The sequence below is a fragment of the Ranitomeya variabilis genome, chromosome 7 (genome assembly GCF_051348905.1).
Source record: "Ranitomeya variabilis isolate aRanVar5 chromosome 7, aRanVar5.hap1, whole genome shotgun sequence".
Classification (NCBI taxonomy): domain Eukaryota; kingdom Metazoa; phylum Chordata; class Amphibia; order Anura; family Dendrobatidae; genus Ranitomeya; species Ranitomeya variabilis.
Genome location: NC_135238.1, coordinates 22,923,556 through 22,950,283, shown reverse-complemented (window position 1 = coordinate 22,950,283; position 26,728 = coordinate 22,923,556). Strand labels below are relative to the sequence as shown.

The window sequence follows — 26,728 nt, the reverse complement described above, 5'->3', positions numbered from 1 at the left end:
TGGTCTGGCACCTTTTATAGCTGTGATGCCAATGCTGACACTTTTGGTGGTCTACAAGGGTCGGTATGGGGCCCTTTAGCCAGTCTCATTCACAACGAGCTGCAATACTCTGCATGGTCTGACACCTTCCATATCTGATGCTTTACGTGTTCATCTAGCAAATCAACTTGCACTAATAAAGAAAAGGAGGTAAAAAGTCATGCCCCCTAGTTCCTAAATAGAAGAACCATTTTTGGAGCGCATATTCTGATACTTTGGTTTTATTAGGAAAGTCCAATAACAGAGTAACAGTATTTTCATAAATAAGAGGAACATCCATCATATAAGGATGTTGGAACAGTCTTTTTGGGCATTTTTTTCCATTTTGGTAGACCATTCCTGCTTTTTATCATACGACTTGACCTTCACGCCTCGCATCCTTCTCTCTGGTCATCATGCTGAAGAGCCGGCTCAACAGTCCCTACCGGGAGACCGCTGCCTGAGGATACAGTGACCTTCACATCGAGCCCAAGAGAGTAATGTGCTCTGTCCAACAAAAAGGTGCAATGGGGAGGAAGAATTGTGTGCTCCCTCCTACCCAAAATATCCCCACAGGAAGATGGCAGCACTGCAGCAGATGATGAGGTTCACATTCAGGAACATTGACGCCACTGGACTCTCATAAAGTAAAACTTCAGGGGATTCTTCTGGGACCGCCTCGGTCTCATCTTGCTTTTTCGTGTCCTTTTCCATCCCGCATAACCAGAGGATAGCTTTCTTCAGGCGGATTGTGAAGGACACAATTTCTGTAGAAAAGAATGAGGTCAAACACAATTTCGGGGAGGTAGATAGAACAAAGTAATTTTATACACTATCAGGTCCCTCACCATTTCCTTGTAAACAATCAGACTACACGGGGTTTTATTTGTAGTCTGTAACCATGGAGACACATAGCTCTACATCGAGGCTGTATACAATAAACATCTTGAATAAATAAACATCTTACCTGTGGATTTGTTACTATTGACATCTGGGGGATTCACTTCCGCGGGGGTCTCTACAACACTGTTTCTCGTGACGTCTTCTCTTATTTCTGGGCTTCCTTCTCTTTTACTAAAACGTGTAAACCAGGTAAGACGACTGACCTAAAGGATAAAGGATGCATTTCACGGCAGTGAGGATCGGTGCAAAGTTTTACGATTCTTAGCTATGCAAGTAAAGAAGAATTATAATAAAGCGGCTGGATCCAGATGGTCTCTTACCATTTCCTTGGTTGGGGGCTTAGTCATCAGACTGACAAATACCACGACTATCAGTGTCAGCAGTGCCAGGATCATAGAGAAGTACAGGTAGTGTATGTATTTCACCACCGCCGGCCGCATATCCGGCTGGTCGCACTGGGGTGCTGCGTAAACGAAGTCCAACACCATGCGGATGATTCCAACCACCAACCCAATGGTCAGGCCCCAGAATGCCCCCTGGAAGACATGGCATGCATGGCATTTACAGGACGTGAGGGAGGTTGCAAGATGCTTTATGTTCTGGGACGCGATGGCCATGGAGTGACCCCCGATATTGATCATTGGGAGGAATCCCACCAGTGGGAATTTGTGGAGATGCTTGATGATCAGTGCTGGCAATCAAATGGGATCTCCAAGGAGTAGAGCAACCTCTACCTTCCCCAGGTCAAAAACGGGGGCTACCAAAACACAGCATTGAAATGAATGGACCATGTAGATAAAGACCCACATACTTTTTCATTGGTTCGCTTCCAAAAACAGCCAAGGATGAAGACCACGGCCACGGGAGGCTGTAAGTAGGAGCTAATGGACTGGATGTAGATGAAGAGCTGACCACCCTGGCTGGCCTGGACCAGGGGGATCCACAGAATGGACACGACAACCAGCACTAGCACGAAGACCCTGAAACAAGGACGACGTAAGGACATAGACATGGTGGTCCTAGTGACGAGAACTGTAAGGCTGAGCCCATTACCTCCCCACTATCATCAGCTCCCACTCGGTAGAGCGTGGTCGGAGGTGACGCCACAGATCCATGGTGAAAATGGTGCTGGCGCTATTAAATATGGAGGTCAGTGAGGACATTAGGGCAGCGATCATAACTGACATCATCAGACCTCGCAGTCCTAGGGGGAAAGGCAGAGAGAGGAGTTACCGGCAAGAGCCCCAATACCTAAGGTGGTGTGGTTATGGTCCTAATGTACAACCCTCTGCGGGAACTATTACCCCATATGTCACCGTCTGTACCGTCCACCATTACTGTAGGTGCCATATTACCTGTTGGCAGTAACTCGATCACCATCTTGGGGTAGGCGATGTCGGAGCATCCCGATGGGTTTCCACAGATTGACTTGCAGAGGTCGGGATCCGCACACGCCACCTGATCTGATGGATAAGAAGTATATCTGTGATCCCAAGATCTCCAAGACCCAACCCAAGCTAAGGATGGTCCTTCAGGCTGTGAATTTACCTGTGAAGAGGACCCTGCTGATCATTCCTGGAAGCACCATCATGAACAGGGGAAGGAACTTGATATAAGCAGCTAATAGGGAGCCGCCCTTGGCGTGAGTGAGGTTCTTAGCAGACAGAGATCTCTGGACAATCACCTGGGGACACAATGAAGATGACCATAAACCGACTGCTGCTGATCTGAGCCAGGATCTCCGGGTCCAGTGCTTTATATGTATGTATTTAACAGCCATACAGAGGACAGTATGGACGAGCCCTGTATGAAGTACGCAGGTAAGTGCATGTCCCCATTCATCAGGTGATTCGTTTTTGTATTATTTAAATAAAGGAGCTATGTTCTGGCTTGAAAAATGAGAGCTTGCTGCATACAAATTTATAGAGCCATCACTAAGAAGAGCTCACTGCATAAAGATTATACAGCCACCACTAGGGGGAGCTCACTTCATGCAAATTTATACAGCCACCACTAGGAGGCACTCACTACATATAGATTTATACCGTCACCACTAGTGGGAGCTCACTACATATAGATTTATACCGTCACCACTAGGGGGAGATCATTGCATACAGATGTATACATCCACCACAAGTGGGAGCACATTACATACAGATTTATACAGCCACCACTAGGGGGAGCTCACTACATACAGATTTATAAAGTCACCACTAGGGGGAGCTCACTACATACAGATTTATACAGCCACCACTAGGAGTAGCTCACTACATACAGATTTATACAGTCCCCACTAGCGGGAGCTCACTACATACAGATTTATACAGTCACCACTAGGGGGAGCTCACTATATACAGATTTACACAGCCACCACTAGGGGGAGCTCACTACATACAGATTTATACAGCCACCACTAGGAGGAGCTCACTACATACAGATTTATACAGCCACCACTAGGGGGAGCTCACTACATACAGATTTATACAGCCACCACTAGGGGGAGCTCACTACATACAGATTTATACAGCCACCACTAGGAGGAGCTCACTATATACAGATTTATACAGCCACCACTAGGGGGAGCTCACTACATACAGATTTATACAGCCACCACTAGGGGGAGCTCACTACATACAGATTTATACAGCCACCACTAGGAGGAGCTCACTATATACAGATTTATACAGCCACCACTAGGGGGAGCTCACTACATACAGTTGTATACAGCCACCACTAGGGGGAGCTCACTACATACAGATTTATACAGCCACCACTAGGAGGAGCTCACTATATACAGATTTATACAGCCACCACTAGGGGGAGCTCACTACATACAGTTGTATACAGTCACCACTAGCGGGAGCTCACTATATACAGATTTACGCAACTTGTATTTAAAGGGTTTTACTTACAATTACTGATTGGCTGCAGTGGTCACATTCCATCTGAGCCAGAAGAAATAATCACAGAAAGCAGAGGAAACGCCGGGACCTTATTTGTATACGGTCTCCTGTCCTTACTTATCCCATCAGGTTATTCCGTCCTTTATAAGGTGTCATTGCTGTAAAGAGCTGCAGCGCTCTCACCTGATCGGTGCACCAGTACCAGATGGATGGGATGGTCATCCCCACCAGGACGCCCGGCCACGGCAGATCAGAGTAGACCGGGTCTCTGAAGATGTGAAACGCGTCTTCTCTAGGGATGCCACAGCTGCTGTTCTCTATGTGACTGGATGGGATCGCAGTAGGATATTTCTCCTCCAGAGCTGTATATCCACCCACCTCTATGAAGCCTGCATGAAAACCAGTAGATGGAAGATCAGTGCACAAGGGTCCACCATAAAGCGTCACTCGGCTCCTTTCTGCCTATGAATCCAATAATGGCGCCAGGTAGTGGACTGCACCAGCTGTAGAAACATACCATCACAGCCGGGAGAGAGGCCGGATCTGAACAGCCACAAGCGCTCAGGCTCTTCTCCTTGTCTATGGCGCAGGACACCACTGATGGTGGCGGGGCCTGGGGCCGGATTAATGGAGCAGAGCCTGAGCTGTAGCTAGGACTTCACCTGGGGTAAAAGGCTCAATGTTTTACCCCCACCCTGCATCTAAATAACCCAAATGTCAGCAAAGTGGCTTGTTGGCGCCCAGCAATTGTCCGAACTGCTCTCCCCTATTGTGCCCATGGCCTGATCGCTTGCCAGGCTCGGGACCACCCAGCGGCCACATGTATCATTGTTGGCATATTTGCTAAAAGTTTACATTCCCAGCAATTTGGACAGAAAGGATGCAATGAATTCATACAACCTAATACTTCTCACAGCTGAGGGTTTGCTACAACGGTATCTGTCCTGAGACGAAAGTCTGGAAACCAAACTGAGGATTGTCTAGACTGGATGCAACTGTAACAAACACTCAGCTGTCACAGTTGGGTAAGGACAGGTTTGATGCACATTGTTACAGACGTACCGAAGACCATGAGAATAAGAGCCCCGATGATCATGATGACGGTCTGCAGGGTGTCCGTATAGATGACGGCAGCCAGGCCCCCTGCAATGGAAGCGGATCAGAACCAATATTAATCTATCATCGTAATCGTCCTTCAAGACTTAATGGGCGAATACAACTCACCCGCCACGGTATAGATCGCAGTGATGACAAGTAGTCCGATCACCGCCACATACAGGTCCCAGTGAAGAGCCTGCTGGATGAATAATGCGCCAGCGTAAATGTCCACCTGGGAAAGAAAGCAGCACATGAGAGGCCTAAAGGGAAACCCAAATCTACCAAGTGATAACATTGTGTGCGCCTGCAGCCACCACTAGGGGGAGCTCACTGTGCGCTGGTCTATTACTGAGCAATGAATAAACAGATTGCAGTGAGCTCCCTCTAGTGGTGACCGCAGGTATTCTATGTAACAATATGGTGATGCAGGGGATTGGAGCTCTGTTTCCGGGCGCGTACAAAGACTAAATCTGATTTTTACAACTAATATTGGGGTTGTGATTATTTTAGGATCTCAACTAGAATGAGACTGAATTTATATATGGGTGTGGTTTATAAAGAGGGGTGTGGCTTACTGACATGTAGGTGTGGTGTATGAGGAGGGTGGGGCTTATGTAGATATGTTAGGGAAGATTGGGCTTAGTGTAATGGATGTGACGTATATGTGGGTGTGGTTTATAAGGAGGGGTGTGGTTTACTGGAATAGGGTGAGGTTTATTAAGACCTGGGACTGGTTTATAAGATGGTAGCATGGTTTATTGGACTAGGGTGTGGCTTATTCATATGTGGGTGTGGTTTGTTACAATGGGTGTAGCTTATTCATATGTGGGCGTGGTTTATAAGAAGGACACGGTTTATTGTAAAGGGTGTGGTTAATTCAGATGTGGGTGTGGTATATGGATAGGAGTATTATTCACATGTGGGTGCAGGTTATAAAGAAGGGCATGGTTTATTAGAATTGGTGTCAATTATTCATATATGGGTGTCTTGTAATCACATGTGGGTGTGACTTATGAGAAGAGGTGTGGTTTGTTATAATTGGGTGTGGTTTATTCATATGTGGATGTCATTTATTAGAAGGGTGTGTGGTTTATTCATATATAGGTGTGGTTTATACAGTTATATGAAAAAGTTTGGGCACCCCTATTAATCTTAAGCTTAATGTTTTATAAAAATTGTTTTTTTTGTAACAGCTATTTCAGTTCCATATATGTAATAACTGTTGGACACAGTAATGTTTCTGCCTTGAAATGAGGTTTATTGTAGTAACAGAAAATGTGCAATCTGCTTTCAAACTAAATTTGACAGGTACATAAGTATGGGCACCCTTATCATTTTCTTGTTTTAAATACTGCTACCTACTTTTTACTGACTCACTAAAGCACTTTTTTTTTGGTTTTGTAACCTCATTGGGCTTTGAACTTCATAGCCAGGTGTATGCAATCATGAGAAAAGCTACTTAAAGTGGCCACTTGCAAGTTGTTCTCCTGTTTGAATCTCCTCTGAAGAGTGGCATCATGGGCTCCTCAAAACAACTGTCAAATGATCTGAAACAAAGATTATTCAACATAGTTGTTCAGGGGAAGGATACAAAAAGCTGTCTCAGATTTAACCTGTCAATTTCCACTGTGAGGAACATAGTAAGGAAATGGAAGAACACAGGTACAGTTCTTGTTAAGGCCAGAAGTGGCAGGCCAAGAAAAACATCAGAAAGGCAGAGAAGAAGAATGGTGAGATCAGTCAAGCACAATCCTCAGACCACCTCCAGAGAGCTGCAGCATCAACTTGCTGCAGATGGTGTCACTGTGCATCGGTCAACTATACAACGCACTTTGCACAAGGAGAAGCTGTATGGGAGAGTGATGCGAAAGAAGCCGTTTCTGCAAGCACACCACAAACAGAGTCGGCTGAGGTATGCAAAAGCACATTTGGAGAAGCCAATTTCTTTTTGGAAGAAGGTCCTGTGGACTGATGAAACCAAGATTGAGTTGTTTGGTCGTACAAAAAGGCGTTATGCATGGCGGCAAAAAAACACAGAATTCCAAGAATAACACTTGCTACCCACAGTAAAATTTGGTGGAGGTTCCATCATGCTTTGTGGCTGTGTGGCCAATGCCGGCACCAGGAATCTTGTTAAAGTTGAGGGAAGCATGGATTCCTCTCAGTATCAGCAGATTCTTGACAATAATGTTCATGAATCAGTGACAAAGTTGAAGTTACGCAGGGGATGGATCTTTCAGCAAGACAATGATCCAAAACACCGCTCCAAATCTACTCAGGCATTCATGCAGAGGAACAATTACACTGTTCTGGAATGGCCATCCCAGTCCCCAGACCTGAATATCATTGAACATCTGTGGGATCATTTGAAGAGGGCTGTCCATGCTCGGCGACCATCAAACTTAACTGAACTGGAATGTTTTGTAAAGAGGAATGGTCAAAAATACCCTCATCCAGGATCCAGGAACTCATTAAAAGCTACAGGAAGCGACTAGAGGATGTTATTTTTGCAAAAGGAGGATCTACTAAATATTAATGTCACTTTTCTGGTGAGGTGCCCATACTTATGCACCTGTCAAATTTTGTTTGAATGCAGATTGCACATTTTTTGTGCAATAAACCTCATTTCAAGGCAGAAACATTACTGTGTCCAACAGTTATTAGATATATGAAACTGAAATAGCTGTTGCAAAAAAAACAATTTTTATAAAACATTAAGCTTAAGATTAATAGGGGTGCCCAAACTTTTTCATATAACTGTAAAAAGGGGAATAGTTTATTGACATGGGTGTGGATTATTCAGATATGGGTGTGATTTACATGAATGGGGGATAGTATACTGAACTGGGGTGTGGCTTTAGATGTGGGTGTGGTTTGTAAGGAGGGTGTGGCTTACTGGAATAGGGTGTGGTTTATTCAGACTTAGGTCTGGTTTATGAGGGTATGTTTCCACGTTCAGTTTTGCTTCAGGCTTTGGTCAGGATTTTATGCAGGTAAAATCCTGACCAAAACTGCACCTGAGGTCACTGGCAGGTCACCTGCGGTGTACCTGCGTGTTTTGCTCATAGTAGCAACATGCTGCGTTTAGAAAAAACGCACCACGCATGCGTTTTCGCTGCAAAAACGCATGCGTTTTTTAACGCATAGTGGAGTCTGGATTTCATGAAATCCCCTCCACTATGCTGTAACATCTGGACGCTGCTTTTTGACGCTGCGGAAAAACGCAGCGTCAAAAACGCAGGGTTTCCTGAACGAGGAAACATACCCTAAGGAGGGAGCACGGTTTATTTGGCAGGGGTGTGGCTTTAGATGTGGGTGTGGCTTTAGATGTGGGTGTGGCTTATAAGGAGAGGGCAGGACTTGTCGGATCGGGGCGTGGTTGAATTTTCCCGCCGTTGTCCCTCCGATCAGCACCTACTTGACCACTTGCTCTGGAATCTTACCGATATCTTGGTGAAGATATAGATAAACAGGTAGAGGATGGAGAGATAAATCTGGATCCGTTTTCCTCCAAAGCGCCTCTGTAGATACTCGGGCATCGTGGTGACCTGGAGATAAGACACATACGACAGGTGACATCGCCGCTGACCTCATAGATGGTCTGAGGACGGAGGAATCGGACTTCTTACCCCAGCTGATAAATAAATAGGGAGAAACAACCAGGCCAACACCAAGACACAGAAGAGGCCCTGCGGGGAGGTGAGAGGTTAATAATCCGTTATATTGATGACCCGACATTCCCACATGTAACATATCGACCGCAATGAGAGCTGTGACCAGTAGGTGGCGCCTGCTCTCAGGAGCGATCAGCAGGAGCACTTTACAGCACGCTGCGCGTTATTAGACAATCAGGAACTTGTCAGCATTATCATGAATTTTTGCCAACAAGTGAATCCTGCCCAGAATAACGAATGGGGTAATAATTCAGGACCAGCGATGACACAATCGATCCCGATCAAAGGTCCCAATGCTGTAACAGGGATCCAACCTGGCAGTGGAGCAACCCCGGCCCCCCGTATAGCAACACCCCTGACCTCACCCTACTATCTAATAACAAACCTCACAAAAGGTGACTGAACAAAAAGAGAAATCAAAATTTGATGAGCGCCCTTTACCTTCAAAACAGCATCAATTCTTCTAGGTATTTGCACACAGAAACTGCTGTGTAGGAGGCTCAAAACTGGGTGAGGAACAGCCAAACTCTGCTACAAAGGTGAGGTTGTGGAAGAGAGTTTCATGTCACAGATCATACATCATGGTAAGGCTGAGCACTGCAGCAAGACACGAGGTAGTTATACTGCATCATCCAGGTGTCTCCCAGGGAAAGACTGTAAAGGTACCTTCACACGAAGCGACGCTGCAGCGATAGCGACAACGATGCCGATCGCTGCAGCGTCGCTGTTTGATCGCTGGAGAGCTGTCACACAGACCGCTCTCCAGCGACCAACGATGCCGAGGTCCCCGGGTAACCAGGGTAAACATCGGGTTACTAAGCGCAGGGCCGCACTTAGTAACCCGATGTTTACCCTGGTTACCAGCGTAAAAGTAAAAAAAACAAACAGCACATACTCACCAGCGCGTCCCCCAGCGTCTGCTTCCTGACACTGACTGAGCTCCGGCCCTAACAGCACAGCGGTGACGTCACTTTCACTTTAGGGCCGGCGCTCAGTCAGTGTCAGGAAGCAGACGCTGGGGGACGCGCAGGTGAGCATGTACTGTTTGTTTTTTTTACTTTTACGCTGGTAACCAGGGTAAACATCGGGTTACTAAGCGCGGCCCTGCGCTTAGTAACCCGATGTTTACCCTGGTTACCAGTGTAAAACATCGCTGGTATCGTTGCTTTTGCTTTCAAACACAACGATACACGGTGATCGGACGACCAAATAAAGTTCTGGACTTTATTCAGCGACCAGCGACATCACAGCAGGATCCTGATCGCTGCTGCGTGTCAAACTAAACGATATCGCTAGCGAGGACGCTGCAACGTCACGGATCGCTAGCGATATCGTTACAAAGTCGTTTCGTGTGAAGGTACCTTAAAGCAGCTGGAGCTTCAAGATGTGCAGTTCAGACTCTTTTGAAAAAGCACCAAGAAATGTGCAACTATGAGGACCGTAGATGCTGTGGCCAGACAAGAAAAAATAGTGCAGCAGATGACAGATGCATTACGCTGCTTTCCCTTCAAATTCAGAACCTATCCAGCAGTGCCATCAGCTCAGAACAGACAGCGACCAGTGGGACCAGCTACACACATCTACTGATCGGAGAAGTCTGGCCAGAAGTGGTCTTCAGAGAAGAAGTGTGGCCTTAAGCCAGATCTGTAACATGGCAAAAAGACAGGGCGGAATAATGGCGTCAGGTGCTCTGGACTGAGGAGTCAAAATGTGCAGAGCGGCATAACAATGAGGGTCTGCGGGAACAGCGAGGTAGGTGGAGGGTCCTGCAAGTTCCTGGCTGCATTTCAGAAGGAGGAGTCGTGGATTTGGTCAGGATTAATGTTGTCCTCAATGTCGGGAAATCCCGGCAGACACTTCTGCATCATGTAATACCATCGGGGAGGCGACTGATCAGCTCCAAATGTATTCTACAGCAGAACGAAGACCCCCAACATCCAGCCAATGTCATTAATACCGAGGAGTCCTGGAGGTGATGATCCGGCCCCCGCAGAGCCCTGATCTCACATCATCCCGTCTGTCTGGGATCAGATAAAGAGACAGAAGGATCCGCACCAGCCTCATACACAGAAGATCTGGGGTCAGGTCTCCAAGATGTTTGGAACAATCTCCTGCTCAGATCCTCCATAACCTGAGTACAAGTGATGAGAAGAAATAATGGAGGCGACGGGCAGTCACCAGATACTGATGATTGAGGCGACGGGCAGTCACCATAGACTGATGATGAAGGCAAAGGGCAGTCATCAGATACTGATGATGGAGGCGATGGGCGGTCAACATAGACTGATGATGGAGGCGATGGGCGGCCACCAGATACTGATGATGAAAGGCGATGGGCAGTCACCAGATACTGAGGGAATTAGATTTCTCTTTTGTTCATTCACTTTATATTTTGCTGATTGATAAAAATAAACAATTATCAAGTCTAATTTTGGAGGAATTCTTACTTTGGAAAAATGCTACACACCTGCCTAACTCCTGAATATATTTATATATATAATAGAAAAATGCTTGAGAAAGGTTCACATTAAAAACCGAACCATAACAGTAATGTGCCAAAAAAACTAAACTTTCATTCCTGATCCTGAGTTACCTCCTGTATTATACTCCAGAGCTGCACTCACTATTCTGCTGATGCAGTCACTGTGTACATACATTACATTACTGATCCTGTGCTGATCCTGAGTTACATCCTGTATTATACCCCAGAGCTGCACTCACTGTTCTGCTGGTGCAGTCACTGTGTACATACATTACATTACTGATCCTGAGTTACCTCCTGTATTATACCCCAGAGCTGCACTCACTATTCTGCTGGTGCAGTCACTGTGTTCATACATTACATTACTGATCCCGAGTTACATCCTGTATTATACCCCAGAGCTCCACTCACTAGTCTGCTGGTGCAGTCACTATGTACATACATTACATTGCTGATCCTGGGTTACATCCTGTATTATACTCCAGAGGTGCACTCACTATTCTGCTGGTGCAGTCACTGTGTACATACATTACATTACTGATCCTGAGTTACATCCTGTATTATACCCCAGAGCTCCACTCACTAGTCTGCTGGTGCAGTCACTATGTACATACATTACATTGCTGATCCTGGGTTACATCCTGTATTATACTCCAGAGCTGCACTCACTATTCTGCTGGTGCAGTCACTGTGTACATACATTACATTACTGATCCTGAGATACCTCCTGTATTATACCCCAGAGCTGCGCTCACTATTCTGCTGGTGCAGTCACTGTGTACATACATTACTGATCCTGAGTTACATCCTGTATTATACCCCAGAGCTGCACTCACTATTCTGCTTGTGCAGTCACTGTGTACATACATTACATTACTGATCCTGAGTTACCTCCTGTATTATACCCCAGAGCTGCACTCACTATTCTGCTGGTGCAGTCACTGTGTTCATACATTACATTACTGATCCTGAGTTACCTCCTGTATTATACTCCAGAGCTGCACTCACTATTCTGCTGGTGCAGTCACTATGTACATACATTACATTACTGATCCTCGGTTACATCCTGTATTATACTCCAGAGGTGCACTCACTATTCTGCTGGTGCAGTCACTGTGTACATACATTACATTACTGATACTGAGTTACCTCCTGTATTATACCCCAGAGCTGCGCTCACTATTCTGCTGGTGCAGTCACTGTGTACATACATTACATTACTGATCCTGAGTTACATCCTGTATTATACCCCAGAGCTCCACTCACTAGTCTGCTGGTGCAGTCACTATGTACATACATTACATTACTGATCCTGAGTTACATCCTGTATTATACTCCAGAGGTGCACTCACTATTCTGCTGGTGCAGTCACTGTGTACATACATTACATTACTGATCCTGAGTTACCTCCTGTATTATACCCCAGAGCTGCGCTCACTATTCTGCTGGTGCAGTCACTGTGTACATACATTACTGATCCTGAGTTACCTCCTGTATTATACCCCAGAGCTGCACTCACTATTCTGCTGGTGCAGTCACTGTGTTCATACATTACATTACTGATCCTGAGTTACATCCTGTATTATACCCCAGAGCTCCACTCACTAGTCTGCTGGTGCAGTCACTGTGTACATACATTACATTACTGATCCTGGGTTACATCCTGTATTATACTCCAGAGGTGCACTCACTATTCTGCTGGTGCAGTCACTGTGTACATACATTACATTACTGATCCTGAGTTACATCCTGTATTATACCCCAGAGCTCCACTCACTAGTCTGCTGGTGCAGTCACTGTGTACATACAATACATTACTGATCCTGGGTTACATCCTGTATTATACTCCAGAGGTGCACTCACTATTCTGCTGGTGCAGTCACTGTGTACATACATTACATTACTGATCCTGAGTTACCTCCTGTATTATACCCCAGAGCTGCGCTCACTATTCTGCTGGTGCAGTCACTGTGTACATACATTACATTACTGATCCTGGGTTACATCCTGTATTATACTCCAGAGGTGCACTCACTATTCTGCTGGTGCAGTCACTGTGTACATACATTACATTACTGATCCTGAGTTACATCCTGTATTATACTCCAGAGGTGCACTCACTATTCTACTGGTGCAGTCACTGTGTACATACATTACATTACTGATCCTGAGTTACCTCCTGTATTATACCCCAGAGCTGCGCTCACTATTCTGCTGGTGCAGTCACTGTGTACATACATTACTGATCCTGAGTTACCTCCTGTATTATACCCCAGAGCTGCACTCACTATTCTGCTGGTGCAGTCACTGTGTACATACATTACTTTACTGATCCTGAGTTACCTCCTGTATTATACCCCAGAGCTGCGCTCACTAGTCTGCTGGTGCAGTCACTATGTACATACATTACATTACTGATCCTGGGTTACATCCTGTATTATACTCCAGAGGTGCACTCACTATTCTGCTGGTGCAGTCACTGTGTACATACATTACATTACTGATCCTGAGTTACCTCCTGTATTATACCCCAGAGCTGCGCTCACTATTCTGCTGGTGCAGTCACTGTGTACATACATTACTGATCCTGAGTTACATCCTGTATTATACCCCAGAGCTGCACTCACTATTCTGCTGGTGCAGTCACTGTGTACATACATTACATTACTGATCCTGAGTTACATCTTGTATTATCCTCCAGAGCCGCACTCACTATTCTGCTGGTGCAGTCACTGTGTACATACATTACATTACTGATCCTGAGTTACATCCTGTATTATACCCCAGAGCTGCACTCACTATTCTGCTGGTGCAGTCACTGTGTACATACATTACATTACTGATCCTGAGTTACATCCTGTATTATCCTCCAGAGCTGCGCTCACTAGTCTGCTGGTGCAGTCACTATGTACATACATTACATTACTGATCCTGGGTTACATCCTGTATTATACTCCAGAGGTGCACTCACTATTCTGCTGGTGCAGTCACTGTGTACATACATTACATTACTGATCCTGAGTTACCTCCTGTATTATACCCCAGAGCTGCGCTCACTATTCTGCTGGTGCAGTCACTGTGTACATACATTACTGATCCTGAGTTACATCCTGTATTATACCCCAGAGCTGCACTCACTATTCTGCTGGTGCAGTCACTGTGTACATACATTACATTACTGATCCTGAGTTACATCTTGTATTATCCTCCAGAGCCGCACTCACTATTCTGCTGGTGCAGTCACTGTGTACATACATTACATTACTGATCCTGAGTTACATCCTGTATTATACCCCAGAGCTGCACTCACTATTCTGCTGGTGCAGTCACTGTGTACATACATTACATTACTGATCCTGAGTTACATCCTGTATTATCCTCCAGAGCTGCACTCACTATTCTGCTGGTGCAGTCACTGTGTACATACATTACATTACTGATCCTGAGTTACATCCTGTATTATACTCCAGAGCTGCACTCACTATTCTGCTGGTGCAGTCACTGTGTACATACATTACATTACTGATCCTGAGTTACCTCCTGTATTATACCCCAGAGCTGCACTCACTATTCTGCTGGTGCAGTCACTGTGTACATACATTACATTACTGATCCTGAGTTACCTCCTGTATTATACCCCAGAGCTGCACTCACTATTCTGCTGGTGCAGTCACTGTGTACATACATTACATTACTGATCCTGAGTTACCTCCTGTATTATACCCCAGAGCTGCGCTCACTATTCTGCTGGTGCAGTCACTGTGTACATACATTACTGATCCTGAGTTACCTCCTGTATTATACCCCAGAGCTGCACTCACTATTCTGCTGGTGCAGTCACTGTGTTCATACATTACATTACTGATCCTGAGTTACATCCTGTATTATACCCCAGAGCTGCACTCACTATTCTGCTGGTGCAGTCACTGTGTACACACATTACATTACAATGCTTATACTGAGGATGACGTGGTGTCGTGTCGTGTTCCCGCCACAGGTAGGCGCTGTACTTACATTCCATTCGTAGGCGGTGACTGCGATTCCTGAAGCTGCTCCTGATCCTGCCAGGCCAATGAAATGCCCACTGCCCACGTTACTGGCAAACAGGGAGGCCCCCACCTGCAGACAGACATGGTGGGTTCAGACATTGCAGGTCCGGTACTACAAGGCTGATATAGTAAATGTAATAGTAAGTTATTGTAACTTACATAGTTCATCAGCTATAATGAGACAGCGCCACCCTTGTTTACAGGTTATGTCTGGTATTGCAGCTCAGCCCCATACAAATAATTGCTGTAATACCAGATACAACCTGTGGATAAGAGTGGCGCTGTTTCATGCACCGCATATACAAGGGTTGGTAGAGTGATACTTACAGGCCACCACACCATGTCCTTCCCGGCCAGGAAATAACCCTTCACTGTGCTCCTCTTTGTGCGCCACATGGACTAAAGGAAAGAAGAGAAGTTCTATTAGTGTTCGGAATGTCCCGACCTCTTTATGATACAGATCCGCGTATTGTTCATTGCTAAAAACTACAGAAACTTTCCCAATAGCCTTAACTAAACTCTTCCGTTTTGTGTACGCAGCTCCTGCGCACCTTTATGTGTCTCCATGGTAACAGACTACAAATAACCAATGTGTAGTCTGATCCCGTAGACCCCGTTATCTCCACTTGTTACTTCTCTACGTACCCATGACAACGCACTGCGTAGGGATCGTTTATAGTCCATCACCATAGAGACACATACAATTACATGGGAGCTGCATACACAAAACGGACAAAGATGATTTGAGATGCAATGCAACATTGAAAACGGTTGCAAAAGTCTACACACCCTTTGAAGGTACCGATGTTTCGAAATATGAACGGGAAAGTGTTTTCTTACCCACAAACCAACTCCCAGCACAAATATAAAGTACAAGACGAGGACCACAATGTCCACAACTTCCAGCGACTTCTTGGGGAAAGGGTCCCCCGTTCCGTTATTCTGGGGGGCGGCGGTCTCCATTCTCCGGGATACACAGCTGATAGTTCGGAGTAATCTGCATCAAAGCTGCAAATCGGAGGAAGAATAAAAATGACATCAGGAAATCAAGGGTTAATCTCAGCTCGTTGTGTCGTAATCTGATGAAAGTAGGTCATTAGGTGTGAACGGGGATCCACGGGAGATGAGACACAGACAATTAAAGGGATACTTAAAGGTGCCGGCTGTCTCCCAGGTATAGCGCCACCTTTCTCCATAGGATGTGACCGGTATTGCAGCCCAGCCATCAGGCTAACAAGTCCATTCTGGACTATTTTTTTCTCCTAAATTTTCCGCCATCACCAGCAGCAGCAACTCGGCCACAAAGTGGAGACCCCGTAACATTAGAGTGGGGGGCCGAGTGCTGAGAAGCTAAGGACAGAAAAGTCAGCAGCACTCTGCTGACCCCATAACTGCAGAATCCAGATCTCCTCTGATATAACATCAGCATAAACACTGCGCTTCATTGCTGAGCAGCTTCATGCAGCCGTACATCACCAAGCACAAGGCCGAGTGTCAGATGGAGAGGTGTAAAGTCGCCACCACTGGACTCTGAAGGAGATGTGTCTATGGATTTAGGATGAGAGATTAGAAAAGCTTCTGCAGGCGTAATGCGAAGGGGGCACATACTTTTTTCCATATAGGGCATCTGTTTTATTTTTCAGACTTGATAAATTATATGTCACCACTAGGGGGAGCACACAGTATATACATTATACATATACAATATGTATGCAGTGAGCTCCCTCTAGTGGCTACTGCAGGTAATCGCTTTTAAAGTTTCATAAGAAGCAGGGGGAGCAATGAAATGCCGGACCATTCATCGCATCCTGTTTATGCCACGGAAAAGACACAGATCTTAAGCTGTCTATATGCTGCAAGCTCAAATCTATGAGCTGGCGTAGATATTTGCACCAATTTCCAATGCAGATATAGTAAGTTGTTGTTGTCCTTGCCCCTTCCTGATCAGTAGCTTTCACTTCTAAGTAAAGTGCAAAAGTAGAGTAAAATGACCAAAAAAAGTTGCTAAATTTTTCCCCTTTTAACATATATCTGTCTGCAGTGAGCTCCCTCTAGTGGTGACTGCAGATAAATATAACGTTATCATTTACATCTATGTGTACTCAGGGAATTTAGATAACCACTATATAATCAAATGAACGATTATCACTCCCACATAGGATCAAGATCTTTGCTTACTGACAATAAATGGAACTTTTTTTTTCTTTTTACAATTAGAAACTGAAGAAGCCTCTTGTGGACCTAGACTTGCCCCCATAGCGGTTCCTACAACAATGATACCAACCACATTTGAGCAGAACGTTTTTGGGGACAAGCTTTTGTAAAGAATGGTTCTATTCACCACCAACAAGCAGATATGTTAAAAACAAAAATAGAAATTGATATAAAAAGTATAATAGAAAAGTGCTCGGTATATAGTATATATATAATGATGGTGCCAGGAGTGATCGAGGACTCTAGTCGGCGACTATGTACAGATTGTTTGCAGACTCTGCCCCATCACACCCGATAATACGTCCCTGTGACAAAGGAGGGCATTGTCCCACAGTGTTTGCCGTCCCACCTGGAACCTGTGGTTGGTTCTTACCAAGTGCCAGCTTGATGCGTCTCCGCAGACCCAGGGCAGAAGGAGAAAGGAGCAAACAGCAGGACTCCCGGAGAACTCTGCATCTGGGGTCAAACTCCAAAGTGTGAGACTGTGGTTAAACTGTAAGAATGGAGGAGTGGGGAGATCGCTGTACAACGCTGCTCAGGTGCAGGCATCTCAGCAGGTTGTGCCAGGCTGGCAAGAGCTCCAGGGTGCCAGAGAGGTGTCGGAGCAGCGAGGGAGGTGGCGCTCCCAATCACATGGGCAGGAAATATGGGACGAAGCTGCGCCTGGTAACGCTAATGTCACTCAGATCTCTCTTCTCCTTTTCTAATCAGTTTTTTTTATTTTCTGATTCTGTATTATTTATGTCATTGTCTGTAAATGATTATGGGGGGGGGGGGGCGCCTGAACCCTAGGAAATAGCAGACAGGAGAGGAATCATTCACTTCTATGGGAGAATGTGATAGGCATGGTATATGCAGAGAGGGGGAGGAGGTGAGCTATGACTTTAACTATTGTGAATGGTGGATCCTGTGTTATCTACTGTATATAGAGGTGTTATCAGTCACTGTACAGGAGGAGGAGGTGAGCTGTGACATCACCTATTGTGAATGGTGGATCCTGTGTTATCTACTGTATATAGAGATGTTATCAGTCATTGTACAGGAGGAGGAGGGGGTGAGCTGTGACATCATCTATTGTGAATGGTGGATCCTGTGTTATCAGTCATTGTACAGGAGGAGGAGGTGAGCTATGACTTTAACTATTGTGAATGGTGGATCCTGTGTTATTTACTGTATATAGAGGTGTTATCAGTCATTGTACAGGAGGAGGAGGGGGTGAGCTGTGACATCACCTATTGTGAATGGTGGATCCTGTGTTATCTGCTGTATATAGAGGTGTTATCAGTCATTGTACAGGAGGAGGAGGAGGTGAGCTGTGACATCATCTATTGTGAATGGTGGATCCTGTGTTATCTGCTGTATATAGAGGTGTTATCAGTCATTGTACAGGAGGAGGAGGTGAGCTGTGACATCATCTATTGTGAATGGTGGATCCTGTGTTATCTACTGTATATAGAGGTGTTATCAGTCATTGTACAGGAGGAGGTGAGCTGTGATATCACCTATTGTGAATGGTGGATCCTGTGTTATCTACTGTATATAGAGGTGTTATCAGTCATTGTACAGGAGGAGGAGGTGAGCTGTGACATCACCTATTGTGAATGATGGGTCCTGTGTTATCTACTGTATATAGAAGTGTTATCAGTCATTGTACAGGAGGGAGAGGAGGTGAGCTGTGATATCACCTATTGTGAATGGTGGATCCTGTGTTATCTACCGTATATAGAGATGTTATCAGTCATTGTACAGGAGAAGGAGGTGAGCTGTGATATCACCTATTGTGAATGGTGGATCCTGTGTTATCTACTGTATATAGAGGTGTTATCAGTCATTGTACAGGAGGAGGAGGTGAGCTGTGACATCACCTATTGTGAATGGTGGATCCTGTCTGAGCCGTCAGACACCCATGATCATAGATTTATCAATCCTGTGGATAAGGGGGGGTGACTATTGTTTCTGGGACAACTCCTGGACCCCCTATGATGAGGAAGAGCAGTGTATGCTATGAATATGCAAATCTCTAGAAATAAGTCCCATTTGGGCGTGTCTCAATAATGGAAGCTAATATTCAGCAGGAATATAATCATGTAATCATCTTGCGATGACATCACAGGTGGAGGCACCAGTTTCACCAGTTACTGAGATTTTAGGAACCTGCATTGGGTCTAATATGCAGCGAAGGATCTTCCCGGCCCGGCTCAGATCCCCGCTGGATACACATTACTCAGTGGCTGCAATGAATAACCATAAGTGAGCAATTACATGGAAACTTACCATCGCCGAAGGCTTCACCGCTGCCAAAGCAAACATCTACAGTGGTGCTGGAAAGTTTGTGAACCCATCAGAATTTTCCATATTTCTTCAAAAAGTTGGCCTAAAGGTTTTCACCACATGTCCGAAATCAAGCAAATGAGTCCAAAATACCAGACTTTGTGATAAATGATCCAATATTACATGTCTGTGAATGGTGAAGGTATGTGAACCTTTAATTTATCTGCGTAGTCTGGTGTTTTCAATCAATGGGAGGACAATCAGTTGTGAGTGGGCGACCTGTTTTCTAGTAAGAATAGGGATCGATCAACTTCTGATCTTCATGTTAGTAGAAGCGTATGATGGAACGAAGAAAGGACATTTCTGACGGCCTTCAGAAGAAGTGTTGTTGATGTTCGTTAGGCTGGAAAAGTTTAAAAATACATCTCTAAAGAGTTTGGACTCCATCGATCCACAATCAGATATATTGTACACAAATGGTGGAAATCCGAGACCATTGTTACCATCCCCAAGAGTGATCAACCAATAAAGATCACTCCAAGACTAAGGTATATAATATTCTGTGAGGCCACAAAGGAACCCAAGGTCACCTCTAAGCGACTAAAGGCCTCTCTCACATTAGCTAATGTTAAATCTGATGTAGTTTAAGGTCAAATTTATACTGAAGGGTTCACAAACTTTTAAGCATCATTGTATCATAATTCCACCATTTCTGGTGATTAATCTCCTTCTGCGACATTCACTATAACAATATGCCAGTCCCTGTACAAAAATAGTCAAAAATAAAAAAAAGTAAAAAAGGCAATATAAAACTTGCTCTTCTTATCACACGTGTAGGTTTTATCTTTACCTGCTTTTTCAAAAATCAGCGCCTCTCTTGTGCACAGGTTGTATCTGGTATTGCAGTATACCCTTAAAGGGGCAGTACCAAAACTATACATTTTTTTGCTAGAGATGAGCAAATTAACTCTGGTCCAGCAGCCAGGTAGGTAGTCCATGGTTGCCAGATGGAAGCCCTGTGAATCCTGGCGCTTATTCTGATTTTTAGGGCCACGTCGTGCCGGATCTACTCAAAATGCTCAGAGTATTATCTTGTAGTACACCCAATGTCCTGCAGGCGGTGTCATACCTGCTAGAAATAAGCCTCTGTTTCCTCCGAAAAAAATGACACAACAGTATAGGAAATGTAATAAATACGTATTTCTTTATTCCTGCAGCTTACAAGAAGAAGTCCAGTGTAAAATTACACGGTAGATTTAGAACATATATATATTCCTATATTTAGGGGTCTTTATAAGGGTGCTGGGGGGGAGGCACAGGGGATATATTGATCTAGAATCTGCTGTATGCGCGTAAATGAGGAGAAACGATTGGATGGGAGGTGGAGGCGGGTGCCAGTGCAGCCTATGGGGAGACAGTGCGTAAATGTCCCAAATAGGAGGCCTTGCGGTAACATAAATTGGGGAGGAGGGGGGTGATCGAGTGGATTGCATTGCTTCCTTCTGTACAGGTCCTTCAGATACCTCGCGTAGGACTTTGCAGAGCTTTGTGTGCTGCTCGCGGTTCTGTCCTTGAGCCAAACCGGACCGTACTGCCAGGACGGGTGTTTTGTGCTCACATCCGGGGCTTCTATGCTTCCTCTTCTGCAAACAGGATATCCAAGCCGAGGGCTCCTGCCCGGCCGCCGGGGACCCAGAGCATAAATTGTCACCTTCTTGTCTGGCACCGAAGTCAATTCTTACCAGACGGGCATGTTCCCTGGAGGGAGCTGGGCGTCTCCTGACTGAAGGTCCCCGAAGGCTTTCTGGATAAAATGTAAAAGAGCGGAATTGAAGGGGTTAAATGGCAATGTATGAACTGTTAATGATTAGGATATTTTACAGGGTTTTTGACAAAATCACAAGTTGCCCCCATTCATTGCCTATGGGACTGCCGAAAATAGCCGTGAGCTGTTCTCTAGATCGTTGGGGGCCCTCAAGGTCAAGTTTCCCAGCGACCAGCAAGTTATCCCCTGTCTCATAGATAGGGAGACAATTTGTGATTTGGGGAAAAACTTTTACTATCTTGTCCAAACATATTCAACAAAAGAAATGAGCTGAAGTTTCTTATATGTGGTAATCGGTATCTTGGCCAAATTTCAACCACATTTTGTAAGGTTCTCATCAATATTCCTTTTTTCACCCTGTCCTGGAAGGGCCTTGACTGTATTGTGAGTATTTCAACTTGTTCCTTTGGACCTGTTGATGCTGGAATGCAAAGGTCTTTGGAAAAAGTACTGTACACTGTTAGACTGCTTGTGCTTGGTGATAACAGTATTTCTGGCTTGCTCAGACAGAAAAAGTCTTCATTTGGCCCTGTTGATGCTGGGATGCCACGATCTTTGAAAAACAGTATTGTAGCCTTCACAGTGCTTGTGCTTGGTGACTATAGTACTTTTCTTCTGCTAAGGCAGCAAACATCTGGATAACATTTTGAACTGATGAACCTGGGATGCCAAGCTCTTTGGAAAAAGTATAATACCTTTTAGATTTGCTATGCTTGGTGATAATATTATTACTGGCCTGTCAAACATGAATTTTTTAATAATTTGAAACGGCTGAAGTTGAAATGCCAATGTCTTTAGAAAAAGTTCTGTACCTTTTAGACTGCTTGTGCTTAGTGATAATAGTATTTCTGTCTGCTCAGGCAGCAAACCTCTTATCATTGAGCACAAGCATTCGAAAGGGTACAATAGTTTTTTCCTAAGACGTTAGAATGACAGCTTCAACAAGTTCCAAAAGGTTTTAAAAAGATTGCTGTCTCAGTAGACTAGTAATAAAATTATCACCAAGCACAAGCAGTCTAAATATGTATCATACTTTTTGCTGTCTGTTTTCTATCTGAGCAGACAGAAATACTATTATCATTAAACACAACAGTCTAAAACGTACAATAGTTTTTCCAAAGACTTTGACATCCCGGCTTCAACAGTTCCAAATGATATAAAAAAATGTGTTGTCTGAGCAGACCAGTAATAATATTATCATAAGCAGCTCAAGCAGTCTAAAGAGTGTGCTACTTTTTCCAAAGCCCATAACATCCCAGCTTCATCAGTTCAAAATATTATCAAGATGTTTGCTCATCAAGCACAAGCAGTCTAAATGCTGCAATAATTTTTCCAAAGACCTTGGCATCAACAGGTACAAATGAAGATGTTTGCTGTCTGAGAAGACAGAACTACTATTGATACCATTTGTTTTTGTTAATACCGAGATGCCAAAGTGTTTGGAAAAAGTATTGTACCCTTTAGACTGCTTGTGCTTGGTGATGATAGTTTTTAGTTTACTCAGACAGACAGCTTTTTGATACCATTTGGAACTGTTGAAGCTGTGATGCCAAGATCTTTGGAAAAAGCATTCTCCCCAGTAGACTGCTTGTGCTTGGTGATAATATTTCTGTTCTGCATAGACAGCTCTTTTAGCTTTGCCATTGCGAACTAAGAACATTGAATAAAAATGGCCTTTTTAAGTATCATGTTTGCTAATAAGTAATACAATGTTGTCTTACCTCAAACTTGCTGATAAAATCAGCAAATATTCCAAAAAAAGTATCGGTGGTAGAGCCCTTGGGGTCCTCCCCGAAGTAGGAGCAGACTTTAAAGAACTCCTCCATGGCCCGATGCTGCATTGTGTCCAGACTCTGCATTAAAGGGAATGTGTTCTCAAGGAATGTCTGAGGAGTGATGTTAAGGATCCTTCAAAGTATCGGTCAATGAGATATGAGACTTTAAGATGACACCAAAATGATGGAACATAGAGTATGTCACCCTCAAATATAGGAAGAGAGAGGAAATAAAAAAAAAACAGAGTAGACTTATAGAACCTTTAATGTACATTAAAAATTTGAAAACCGTTCTTCAAAATCTTATTTCTGTGCTGAGATATAACACTTTGGATTTACAGGCCCAAGACCTGAGGCTGCACTACTGAGAGAGTCTTATAATAAGTCCCCTTTCAATGTCTGCTAGTTGCATTTGGTGATTTGAATCCACTGTTGTCTCCATGACGACATGACACCTGAACCAAATGACAGAAGTTAGGAGGGGGAATGGTATTAGAGTCTCTCAGTAGTGCAGCCTCAGGTTCTGGGCCTGCAACTTCAAGTCATTATATCTCAGCATAGAAATAAGATATTTACAAGCGGTTTTCACATTTTTAATGTATGCCGAAAGTTCTATAATATAGAAATCAATACGAATATATTGCAGTTGTGCTTCCTACTGTGTGATCCTGACACAGCCTCATACTTAGTGATTGTACATAGAGTGGATACACTCATAGTGAGGGGGAACTTGTCCTCGTGGGAGCTGGTCATCCGGCCGCAAGCGTTTTTAATCTCCTGAATAGTCACATGTAGGTCACTCAGGTCAGCAGTAAGTGACCTCTGGTTTACTGAAGAAAAAATAAATGATTAGTTATCTGCACCCACCACTAGGGGGAGCTCACTGCTAAACTCAATGCGAGCTGTAAAAAGAGCTCCCTCTAGTGGTGGCCTCAGGAAAAAAAAAAAAACAGACGCTACAGCTCAGAGTACAGACTACCTTTGGCAGCGAGAGGCACAGTGGGGAGATCCTTGGCAAAGCTTAGCAGCTCGGGGAAATGCTGGCTGAGGGATTTGGCGAGTATGTGCAAAAAGGTGAATTTCCCGTCTACTGTCTTTGTGGTGTTGAGCTGTGGAAATACATAAAAAAAATGAGTTAAAAAAATTTATGTATGAACCGCCTTTATGTATATACAAGGGTATAAATAAACGAACACTCCAGAATGCCTTCGGACAAGTCTGTGTATTTCTTCTGTTCTCGCTGTTTGTCAATTGGATCCCAAAAACGTCTAATTTTTATGTTAATGTTAATTAAAGGCAGAACTTAAAGGGGTTTTCCCACAAACAAAGTTAATTTTATTCAACATTTTAATCAATACATCTGGGAATAACAATAATTTCCACAATTGGATGTGTTCTAAAAAAATGTTCCTGTGCTGAGATAATCTCATAAATGTGCCCCTGCTGTGTACTGTGTAATGGCTGTGTCTGACCATATAGGAACATGGTCTGATCATACCACATCTCATGGGCAGGGGGTGGAGAAAAAAAGAGTATACAGACAGAACAGCAGGGGATCACAAATAATTCATTCACGTAAAAAATTGTTTAAAAACAGGCAGTGAAGTGTTTTGCCTCACAAAAAGAATCAGCGGTGATCCCTTTCTGTCCTGTCTGTATCCTCTCTTTTGCTTCCTCCCCTGCCCAGGAGATATGGTATGATCAGTCCATGTTCCTGTACGGCCAGACACGACCATTACACAGTACATACAGGGGCACATTTGTAAGATTATCTCAGCACAGGAACGTTTTTTTTAAACGCATCCAATTGTGGAACTTATTATTATTCCAAAATCTATTAATTACAATGTACTTTATTTGTGGGAAAACCCCTTTAAATATATCCCTTTAAATGAGTATGTGGCATGTTACACACAGTACCTCCGTCAGAAAGTTGATCTTGAACCCAGTCGTCCTGTTGGTTTTGGGTTGTCCGTCGTTCAGATAGTTTCCCATCGCCAGAACGAACTGTAGCGGCAAAGTATAAATCATATAGCACGTCAGATATACATATATACTAATCACCCCCTTATTTCTCAGGATCGATGGGGGTCCGAGAGGTGCCACCTCCCCCCATGACCACTTATTAAGTGACAGTCTATACGAGAGAGAGATAGATGGGAATATTTCTTTACATCTGATAAGAGCCATGTTCTATCAGACTACAGAAAGCATTCATATGTAGTCTGTAACCATGGAGACGCATTAATCTGCCTGGGAGCTGCGAACACAAAACGGTAAAGAATTATTTTTATTTCGGTTTGATTTTTTTTTAATCTACATATGCCAGAACAATAAAACCGGTGCCAAAAGTTTACATATCCTATGGATTGTCAAACTACACCATGACACACAGTGCAGGAGCTGCAGCAAAAAAAAAAAAAAAGGTGATAGGAGGAGGCGTCCATTGACACGGATAATGTGCTGACTTCAGAGACAAGAGTCATTAAGTAAGAAGTTTTTTTTTTTTAGAAAACACTCGCCCAGTTAATTGTTACCCGCCCGTCCTCTTCTTCCATCTGCTCAGCAAGATTCCTCCATGTTATTCACACCGTGGCGGTTAATGCCAGAGTGCGCGGGTAGTAATAACCGACCAGAGACTGGCATACAGCTGGCACGGAGCGGGCCACAGACCCAGCAGTGCCCTCGGTAATTATAGAGGATGGCACTGCTGCATCATAACGAGGTCACATCTCATATATATATATATATATATATATATATATATATATATATATATGTGCATTGTTACACCTGATACATTTCCCTGCAGCACCTCCGCAGGACAAGTGGAGAATTACACAATCCTATTCAAATAGATAGGTGATCGGTTTAATGCATAGAGGTGCCGAGTCCTCCAGAAAAAAAAGAAGTCTTACTGCTCCAGCTAAAAGAAGAGGAGACTGGACCTTATACTATCTGATCTCAGGAAGGAAACTCCACGTCTAGGATCATTCCTGTGGAAGAAACGTTCCCTTTAAGATAATACTGCAGACTACATTAGTGCTGTAGAACAGGGTGAATCTGCTCCGGGTGCACAGACCAGTCTAATATGTCACAATTCTCATAGTGTGATACTTGCCACCTACTTTTTATTGGCAGGTTCATTTTCATTAGCATTCTGTCAGAACTATAGGTGCAGGAACTATCTTTCCCCTCACTTCCCTTGCTCCTGCCACTGTCCAATGACAAGACTGCCTGAAACTAAAAGCCCGCCTCCATGAGATGATCAGTACCAGTATTGTGACATCTGTTACATATAGAGCGGTGTTATTTGGTAACTGTATGGTGGTATTATTTAGGATGTGTAGAAAATATATATAAGCGTCGTCATCGCTTCTGGTCATAATCCCTTCCCCCGCCTCCGTCTTAGCGGACAGCGCCGAATCAGCAACTTTTACTTTCCAGATCAATATGGCTTAAGAGAAGTTGGCAGGAAATGCCAATTAATGATTTCTTCATGAACATCGGGCAATA

General features: G+C 44.2%; 2 protein-coding genes across 8 annotated transcripts in view; both read right to left on the bottom strand.

Annotated features, from left to right (window-relative positions):
• Nucleotides 1-244: 244 nt before the first annotated feature.
• SLC5A11 (solute carrier family 5 member 11) lies at nt 245-17,901 on the bottom strand. 2 transcript variants are annotated; one of them, XM_077274512.1, is made up of 16 exons: nt 17,715-17,901; nt 15,968-16,135; nt 15,455-15,526; nt 15,093-15,197; nt 8,552-8,611; nt 8,366-8,470; nt 5,049-5,154; nt 4,887-4,967; nt 4,008-4,213; nt 2,470-2,605; nt 2,277-2,384; nt 1,975-2,125; nt 1,733-1,901; nt 1,242-1,457; nt 986-1,124; nt 245-785 (listed from the first exon to the last, which is right to left on the bottom strand). In XM_077274512.1, exons 2-16 carry the CDS (start codon nt 16,088-16,090, stop codon nt 574-576), a joined length of 1,989 nt encoding a protein of 662 aa, XP_077130627.1. In that variant the 5' UTR covers nt 16,091-16,135; nt 17,715-17,901; the 3' UTR covers nt 245-573. The 2 variants fall into 2 exon arrangements, with proteins under 2 accessions (XP_077130627.1, XP_077130628.1); XM_077274513.1 differs by lacking the exon at nt 1,242-1,457 and having other exon boundaries at nt 17,715-17,840.
• Nucleotides 17,902-20,797: 2,896 nt separating this feature from the next.
• GRID2IP (Grid2 interacting protein) overlaps nt 20,798-26,728 on the bottom strand; it is a 66,201-nt gene continuing 60,270 nt past the window's right edge. For all 6 annotated transcript variants that reach the window (XM_077274489.1, XM_077274494.1, XM_077274490.1 and 3 more), the window contains 5 exons: nt 25,133-25,219; nt 24,192-24,321; nt 23,924-24,042; nt 23,159-23,323; nt 20,798-21,416 (listed from right to left, as the gene is read on the bottom strand). In XM_077274489.1, the coding sequence (XP_077130604.1) occupies nt 21,351-21,416; nt 23,159-23,323; nt 23,924-24,042; nt 24,192-24,321; nt 25,133-25,219 (567 nt within the window). In that variant the 3' untranslated portion in view covers nt 20,798-21,350. The remainder of the gene's footprint in view (nt 21,417-23,158; nt 23,324-23,923; nt 24,043-24,191; nt 24,322-25,132; nt 25,220-26,728) is intronic.

What these genes read in the sequence shown, in the direction of transcription:
- SLC5A11 (XM_077274512.1), bottom strand. Translation starts at nt 16,090, where the DNA reads ATGGAGACCGCCGCCCCCCAGAATAACGGAACGGGGGACCCTTTCCCC. An exon ending in TCTTATTCTCATGGTCTTCG is followed by an intron (nt 4,214 to 4,886) that starts GTACGTCTGTAA and finishes GTTTTCATGCAG; the next exon opens with GCTTCATAGAGGTGGGTGGA. An exon ending in CAGCAGGGTCCTCTTCACAG is followed by an intron (nt 2,385 to 2,469) that starts GTAAATTCACAG and finishes CTTATCCATCAG; the next exon opens with ATCAGGTGGCGTGTGCGGAT.